The 9,084-nt window shown below is 37.4% G+C and overlaps 2 protein-coding genes across 2 annotated transcripts; both read right to left on the bottom strand.

Annotated features, from left to right (window-relative positions):
- Positions 1–808: 808 nt before the first annotated feature.
- Positions 809–3,530, bottom strand: LOC122306726 (protein LYK2-like). The gene has a single exon (XM_043119231.1). It carries the CDS (start codon positions 3,179–3,181, stop codon positions 1,139–1,141), a length of 2,043 nt encoding a protein of 680 aa, XP_042975165.1. The 5' UTR covers positions 3,182–3,530; the 3' UTR covers positions 809–1,138.
- A 2,690-nt stretch (positions 3,531–6,220) lies between these two features.
- On the bottom strand, positions 6,221–9,084 carry LOC122306598 (ribulose-phosphate 3-epimerase, cytoplasmic isoform). Its single transcript, XM_043119026.1, has 8 exons — positions 8,838–9,084; positions 8,699–8,703; positions 7,918–7,980; positions 7,703–7,809; positions 7,492–7,589; positions 7,214–7,306; positions 7,095–7,136; positions 6,221–6,610 (listed from the first exon to the last, which is right to left on the bottom strand). The coding sequence occupies exons 1-8, from the start codon at positions 8,952–8,954 to the stop codon at positions 6,455–6,457; spliced, it is 681 nt and encodes a 226-aa protein (XP_042974960.1). The 5' UTR covers positions 8,955–9,084; the 3' UTR covers positions 6,221–6,454.

A 9,084-nucleotide genomic window follows, 5' to 3' on the forward strand; every position in this document is an offset into this window, starting at 1 on the left:
CAAGGCAATACAATACTGTTCTCTAATGGAACAAATCACAGGAGGACAGTAAACATCTGCTTCACAAAGGGTGAAGAATGACTCCCCTGCATGGATTGCATGGTCTAAAAAGCAATTACAGGGCGTGATTTTTTTTTTTTAAAATAGAAAGAGAGGGTGGTAAATCAATTTTATTGATAATCCTCACTTGTAAAAAAAAAAAAATCGTGGTTACAATCAAATACTTGGATGATACAAAAAGCCGAGGTATCAAAAACCTAATCAACCAACCAACGTAACACAATGTTCACAATTGTTCAAAGTACAATACCAAGACAGGACCAACCCTAGAAACAAACCAACATCTGCAAGAAATAGCACACATGCAAATAAAATTATCCAAAAAATAAAACCAAAAGAAACCAAACCTACGAGATGCAAAGATAAGACTTCTGTCTGTACAAAGAAGCCCTCTATACTGATTGGGCGTATTATCACTCATCAATCCAATCCCTATTTAAACCCAAACACCCCGCTTAGCAAGAAAATCTACTACGGCATTACCTTCACGAAAAATATGATAAATAGAATATTTCATAGATAAACCAAGTAAGCAGATAGTAGTTGTCGATAGATAAACCAGTAAACAGGCTGATCAAACTCATTTTAATTAAGTAATGTCTCGGGATCTTCACCAGATTATAAGTTTGGTAATCGAATGGAGGTGAAATATGCCACGAAGAGCACCTGCAATGTTTTTTTTTTCTTTTCTTTTCTTTTCTTTTACTGTGTTCTCCTCTTAAATAAGATTTTATAAGCTTCGGCTCTGTGTTTAAACGCCATTCATTTTGGCTGAGTACTCAAAGTGGAAGCTTTCCACATCAATTATAAATGATACACACAAGTTTATATATAACAAAACTGAAAGTCAATACAGCGTTTGCTTCGCAGAGGCATAGCAAAAGCAGCTTATTAATTTGTAAGATACAGATAATAGAGAGTAGAAACCTGCAACTTTTGTTTTGGGAATTGCATGCGTCTCGTAATAGCTTATATACAGGATCCTACTGACCTTTTCAAGAGGCCACAATCCTTTGGATTGAAGACATTAATTAAACCACGCCAGGAGCAGAAGGACTGGTCTTATCCGTTGGAATGTTCACGTTCCGGTTGCCGATGCCTTCACTAAAGGCTTAGAAGAGCTTTCACACATTAACAAATGCTCTCCTTCCGGTAATTCTTGAACCAATCGTGATAATTGTTCGACAGCTTCCCCAGCACTAGGTCTCAATGAAGGGTCTTCCTCTACACAAGCTCTTGCAAGATTGGCCAATGTGACAGCTGCATCAAATGAATAATTCTCTCCCATTGCCCTGTCCATCCATTCCCTTAGCTCATCTGCATCTTCTGACTGCAATATCGACTTGATTTTCTCGGATAGCCGAATACTTCGTTCCCCCTTCTCCTTTGGCCTAGTTATTGGCGTTTGACCTGATAATACCTCCAGCAAAACTACCCCAAAAGCAAAGATATCAATACTTGGGGAAATGACACCTTGGTGGACATACTCGGGTGCCAAATACCCCGGATTCCAAGAGGCGGGATTGGTGGAATAAAATTCTGGATCCCCGGTATCATCTTCAATGCATCTTGCCATGCCAAAGTTCCCAATTTTTGCATTGAATTCTTCATCTAAGAAGATGTTCCGACTCTTTACATTTCTATGAACATAGCTCGGGTTCATGACGTGGTGCATGTAGTGTAAGGCCATGGCTACATCGAGACAGATTCTCAGTCTCTGGCTCCATGTCAAGAAACAATAGCAAGAGGCAATGAATTGGTTCTTCATGGCCAACCCACCATGGAGCCAATCTTTCAAGGACCCATTTTTGGCATACTCAAAGACCAAAAACGAGTCTGGGCCCTCTGTCAGACATGTTCCCAGCAGCCTAAGTATGTTGGGGTGACTGTGAATTGCAAATTGGAAAAGCGCAAGCTCGATCTTTGAGATTGTTTCGGGTTCGGTGCACTTTATAGCGAGGTTCTTCCCATTGAGACGACCATGATACACAGAACCCTCAATGTGATTACTTGAATTGAAGTCTTCGGCTGCTCTTCTCAGCTCCTCAACAGTGTACGTCTCAGCCGGCATCTTACGAGGCGTGGCATCTTTTCTCCGACCATCATCAAGACGATCCTGAGATCCCTCAAACGAGACTCTCTTGTCACTTGTGGTTCTTACACTGAGACTTAGCTGTTGTAACTCCACGTCTCCTTCCTTGCAGGAACTTTGTTTCTTCTTCTTCTTCTTCTTCAGTTGGATCAATACCAAGGCTGCTGCAATACCAATGCTCACTCCAACTGCAACCGCGCCAAGTGCAATATATAAACCAATTTTCCACATTTTGGACTTTTTCCTGTGAGGACTAATATCTGGGATGCCAGTTGCTGGAAAACGTAAATTGGGTTCGCGAGGTTTTGCGAGAGGACCAAGGATAGGCTCACCATCGATTGGAAGCAGAAGAGAGGTAAAAGGTATTAGGCTTTCAGGTCTAAAAGTCTGTGATGATTTGTTATTTGCAAGAATAATAGCTTCTGGAGTAGTATTGAACTTAATGGCCAAGTTAGAAGTTGTATCACCTTCGCTTACCGGATAAGACAGCAAAAGCCTGGTTTTTGCGCTTGCTTCAGATGATGGACAGGCACATCTGATGGGGATCAATAACTTAACTTTATCATCAAGAACCCAGGGTGAGACTCCCGGGTTCTTCTCTTGAATGGCTTTGCATGTTGTCAAGCCCTCCAGAGATTCAGCAATACCGTAAAAACTCTCCCCCTTAATGGTAGTTTTTGTCAATTCAGCCTGAGAGAAACCATCTTTGCATTTACAATTAATTGGAATCAACAGAAGCTGATCTCCCGGAAGGTATTCTGTATCTGCTGAAAACCGATTTGCTTCTGCAAGCACAAAACGGCTGATGCCCAAGTAAAAGCTCAGGTTGAAAAGAGAGGAGTAGTAGGAATTGGTACGCAGAATTGCAAAGGTCCCACACTGATCCTGCGATGCATTTCCGTTGCACCGGTAGCCAGAAGCATATGGAGATGTAGCCTCACAGCTGAGCAGGTTCTGTCCAACCGCACAGACATACATCCAAATGAATAACACCAAAGCTCTCAATTGGAGCTTATTGATAAGAGCCATGGCAATGAAATACTCACTTCTACATAGAGAGGCCCATTAAAAAAAAGAGCTTTCTCACTTTGAGAAGGTGAATATTTTGGATCCATACAGAAATCTGCATTAAAATAAAAGTTTCTCAAAGCTGTTCTTGGGCAGAATTCTCGGGGTTGGCAGAGTTATCCTATACTTACACTGTAATTAATTCGAACTATTTGGCCAACCAATCCCCCTTGAGATAGGTTTCATTATCCAAGGATTGGAAATCACCCACTAGTTTATTTTTCCCGTCAATCATTGTCACCAAAATGCATGTGTATCGTCTAGTCAATTCCTAGGTGTGCTTAGACAGATCACCCTGATTTGTACCATCTCAACATGTTAAAGACGGGCTATCATAGATCACATATTCATAGATGCACAAGTAGATCATAAACATAGATGTCAAGTACACAGTACATATATACATAATTATCATAAAAGCATGAAGCATATAATTATTTAGAGCGTTTCTTTAGTCAGAGTCCTGAGGCCTAACTACATGCTGGAGGTTAGGAGTCCAACCAAACTGATGTAGTCTAGAATTTAAGTCGACATCCAGAATGTTGTTTATATTCATTGAATCTCACTGGGCTTTGATGGGATAAGTACTGGTAACTAAAACTTAGCTCCATTCATGGGCAAGACAATCCCAGGGCAATATGGGCATGAGAGACTGTATATTGTCTATTACATGATACATAAATATAATGCTTTCAGCCACATACATTTATGGGTACCTATAGAAATCACGGAGGCGAATATTTAAGGACCAAAGCATGAACGCAAGCATGCGTGATTTGTCAATAGGAATAGATAGAAATGATGTGAGTATTGGAAAATTATGTGAAAAGGAATTGGATGATCCCCAAAACAGTAGTAGTTGAAGAGGCGCCATTAAATGCATGGTAAAGTTGAGGCATGAAAGAAAGGCTAGTATTGATAGGTCGTATTGGGCATGATATCCTATGTTGACAAAAGTACCAATAAGCATTAACCCTTAAAGTACGAGCTACAGTCAATTCTCCCTGCTCATCAATGCACTTCACATGTCATTCCTCCAAAAGGATTAGCTTAAATATCTTAGAACTAGGATTAATATAATTGAGTTGGAACAGTTATAAACCAATGATGTGCTAATCACATGAAACAGGTACATTATGTATGAGAAAGGTGACAAATAGGGCATCTGGGCATGGGATACCCTTACCTTTGAGTTCTTCCAACCAGACAAATTCCTTGAGATCTGTGCTAAAAGGAACCGTCTAAGTATAAATGTTTAGTGAAAAGCAAAGGTTAAATATGTAGGGTGGAGAAGCTTACACATCTCATGGTCGAGGCCCTTGTTTTTTTTAACTTCGCACATAAATAATAGAATAAGCAGAACAAGGGCTTTTTTCCTCAAACCAGAAAGTTAGGAGTCATTAGCTGATCTTTTGCTGGCCGAAAGATTGAAGAATTCAGTATATATATATAAAGGAATTCGTTAAAAGATCTTTTTCCCATGCCAATTTTTAAAAGAAATCTCAAAGAGGATAATGAGTAAGCACAGCAACCCATGAACAAAAGTAAAAGCATTTTTTCTACAAACCCCTGAAAGTAAAAGATAATCATCTACGAATAACCATTCTTTCCTCCTGTATCTTCTATCGATGGTATTTATGCTCCTATGGATCTCTCATATCTCTCTCTTTTAATAAATGGTTCTGTTTGGCTCCAAGAAATTTTCATCTCAAACATAAAATTCTCATATCATCATTACAATTTTTTTAAATCTCCATACAAAATATAATAAACAATTTAACTTTTTCTTAACTTTTTCAAATCTCAATACAATAATAATATTAAAATATAATATTTTAATATTTAATTTTAAAATTCAAAACTTTTATCTAAAAATTCTCAATAATCAAACACAACCAGTCTCGAATCTTGAATTACATGCACGTGAAAACACATGCTGAGCACCTACGTTAGACCCAATTTTGGGACTTTGGATTATGCTTTGAAAACATCTAGATCCAGGAACTTGACCCTATTAGTTGGACGGAAATCAAGCATTTAAGAGGGGAGAAAAACAGATTGAATTCTGACATTCCCAGGTACGAGCAATCTCGTCAAAGTCCATACACTGAATGAGTTAGCAACTGTCATGACTCATGCATGTGTCACGAGGCTAGCCAGCCAGACACGTTGTGTAGTGGCATCAAGAAAGAAAATTCTCTAAACAGGAAAAAAACAAATTGTTGATCTTGTAAATATCAGAAAATCTAGAGTAGAACTTTTCCAAACTATTTCCAAAAATATTTATCAATATTCGCACACTTAATATAATACACCATTATATATTATTATATTCTTTATTTTGTAACTTTTTTTAGATATTATTTTTATTAATATTTTATATATTGATAATGATAAAGACCTTCCCTATATATTTTTATTATTTTCTTTATCTATAATATGCAAGCTCGTTAAAATAAATAAACAAAATAAACCTTCCCCAAAACTTCGAAGATTATTTTAATCACTGGTAAATTAAATATGTTAAGAACGAATCTATCAAGGAAGAGATGGCCAGTAACTTAAAAACAGATCATTTATAAGAGTGGCTCTACAGTCACATATGGAGAATCGGATTCTGACAGCAAAATTTCTTTTCTTTTCTTTTTTTGCTTTTTTTTTACTGTATTTTTTATGCTTTTAAAATATTTTTTAAAAATTTACAATATTATTAAAAAATACTTCCTTAATCACTAAATTTAAATAAATAAATTAAAAAAAAAAAACTCCCATCAGGATCCTCCATCTGGAAGAGTAGCAATTCTCAATTTATAAATGATTAGATTCCAATTATATATATTGTAGACATTTTTTTATCATTCTTGTAATATTTTTATTTTTATTTTTATTTTTGATAATTATATCCCTTTGAATCGAGCCATAAAAGGAAAAATAGCTTGCTGTGGAGGTGAATGCATACTAATTATGGTACCATTACTTGGGGGCTGAAAAGAAAAGCAGTAAATAAAATAAGAAATGACATTGCATCACATAAAAATATTTCCCAAATGTTTGCAAATACCGCTTCAGACTTGGAGTAACTTTTCTGTAGCACCTTATTACACTTCAGAAACTACAGATCATACCCAGATGCTATTATAAATGAGACAAACATTTTATTCATTTCCCAGAATTAACCTCATCAAACAGATCACTAATGTACACACTGTGAATATGTTGAGAACATGCACCATGTCAACTGTTTTGCTGAGCTTCATCTACACTCTTCCTCATAAGAGATATTACTTGGGCTGGCTCGGAAGCTCCAAACACTGAACTTCCAGCAACAATGCAGTTTGCTCCAGCCGAAGCTGCTACATCAATTGTTGAAGGCCCTAAACCGCCATCAACCTGAAAAATCAAGTATTCGTTCAATTATTAGTCACTTGCAAACAAAAACCAAACCAAAGACACATGCATGTGCAGAAACTAATCTCTCTCTCTCTCTCTCTAAAGGAGCTCTAGACGATTTAAAATACAAAGAGGAACGCAAAAGTTAATGCAAACCAAATCGAGGTTAAAGCTACAGAACGTGAGGAATCCTAAACATTAAATGGTTGTGCATAAAGTTTAAGGACCAATGAAAAGGAAACAAACATCTCTATAATTTTAGCAATGCTCACAAAATCTACAAAATTTCAAAGTTCTTATTGCCAGGATTCTAGTAGCTATGCTGAACAAATAGACAGCATAGTCTGCATATAATCATGAAATAACATGGCCACGAGACAGAAAAATGGAAACAAGAAATATATATATATATATATATATCCTAGAAGACAATCAATTACAATGACTTGCCAGGAGAAAAGCAAACCAAGAAGAGTTGGCTCACCTCAATATCAAGTGTTGGGTACTTCTTTCTCAGAACACGAACCTGGATAATAAAAATGAGAGAAAAGTAAAGGAATGAACAAGAGATGCAGTTGGAAGAAGTACAAAGTTTAAGGGAACCTTTTCCATCATCTCTGGCATGAACTTTTGTCCACCAAACCCAGGTTCTACAGTCATTACAAGGACCATTTCCACAGGATTTTCACCTTCAATCTGTGGATTGAGGAAAAACATTATATTCATTTTAGAATCCTCTGCAGAAGTATTATGCTGCTACTCAATTGTACAAACAGTAGGGCCATCTTGGTAAGGTTGAATGTCATCATGATTAGCTAATTCAATACAAATCAAACTCAAACTAAACAATATGATAACATGAGAATCAGAGGAAATTATACCAGAGGATAAACTTCCTCAATGGGTGTCCCAGGCTTTAATGCCACCCCAGGCCTCATGCCCTTTGACTTAATATTTTGGACTAGTTCTTGCCAATTGTCTGCAAGAACCACCATAAGATTACTTTGCTTCAGAAGAAAGACATAGTCGTATGGAACAAGGTAAGAAATACAAAATAAAGCAAAACAAATTATGCTGGAAATCATAACCCACCTCTGGATACCTCAACGTGAAATGTAAAACCAGAAGCACCAGCTTTTCCCATAGGTTCAACATAATCAAGAGGATTTGTGACCATAAGGTGGCAATCCAGATAGGCCCTGTAAGAGATGAAAATAAAATTTGATCTACTTATGCTACTAATCTTGCAGCAAAAAAGAAAAACCTGACTTTGGAAATATTTGAAGTAGTGGAGGCAAAGGAGTTACGTAGTGTGCTTTCTCAAACTCTCAATGACCGGAGCACCAATAGTTAGATTTGGGACAAAGTGCCTGCAGGAGATGGGAAAAAACATTAACCAATTCACGGGTTACCAATGCAAATAACTTATAGCATGTCCTAATTATCATAAGCATCAAAGGCCATAAGTGAGACCAATTTGGACTAACGAAACATCCAATTTGTGCACGAATAATTCCAAATTAAAACGACCGGAGCTAAGACCACATGGAACTATCTGCAGTATATCAGGCCAGACAGTTACTTGACTTTTAAAAACCCAAATGCCAAACTAATTTTCATACTGTTTATGACCAAAAAATAAAAACTAGTCTCAAAATCTTTGTCCAAAGAATTTCAAACTGCCTCGAGCCATGATCCTACTGTGTCACATTTTTAACCAGGGCAACCATACTACAATCCTCTCTCTTCTTCAAAATCTAATACCCTCTCAGTTCCAGATACAGAGAACCCTCCATCAATATAACCTTCATGTCATTCACACACTCATATCAAATGAGACTATTGCATACAAACAGATTTTATGTAAAAATCGCATAATACATAACCTTACCCTTTTGCATACAAGCAGTCATTACTTAACGGGTTTTCATGCCTAAACCTTTATTGGGTCAACAATACCGATGGAATCAACTAGTGCAAAACCATCGCATCGGAATTTAAGAACTCAACAGAGAAAAAAGAAAATAACCGCAAAATCCGAAACCCAGACGCAAGAAGCCAATTCGAGAAAGAGGCAATGAAACATACCCATCCTGCAAAACGAAAGGAAATAGAAACCAACCAATGTTAAAAGATATTGAACAATAATCATGTTATCACGGATGCAATAGTAACTAAGAATAACGAGAGATTTCAAAAACTTTGGGGTTGAATCTAGCACAAGTACCATGACGTCCATATGGAGCCAGTCGGCGCCACAGCGGAGCATGCGACTAGCCTCCGATGCCAGATTGGAGAAGTCCGATGATAGCATAGACGGTGCTATTTTCGCCGCAACAACCATTTTTCCGGCTCAGGCTTAACGAATAACCGATGATTCTTTCTTCTTCTTCTTCGATCGCCTGAGAATAACTAGTCCAAAGGAAAATGATAGGAGATGTAGAGAGACGGGTTGGTGAGAAGGGTTTGAGCGG

This window comes from Carya illinoinensis, chromosome 4 (assembly GCF_018687715.1).
Source record: "Carya illinoinensis cultivar Pawnee chromosome 4, C.illinoinensisPawnee_v1, whole genome shotgun sequence".
Classification (NCBI taxonomy): domain Eukaryota; kingdom Viridiplantae; phylum Streptophyta; class Magnoliopsida; order Fagales; family Juglandaceae; genus Carya; species Carya illinoinensis.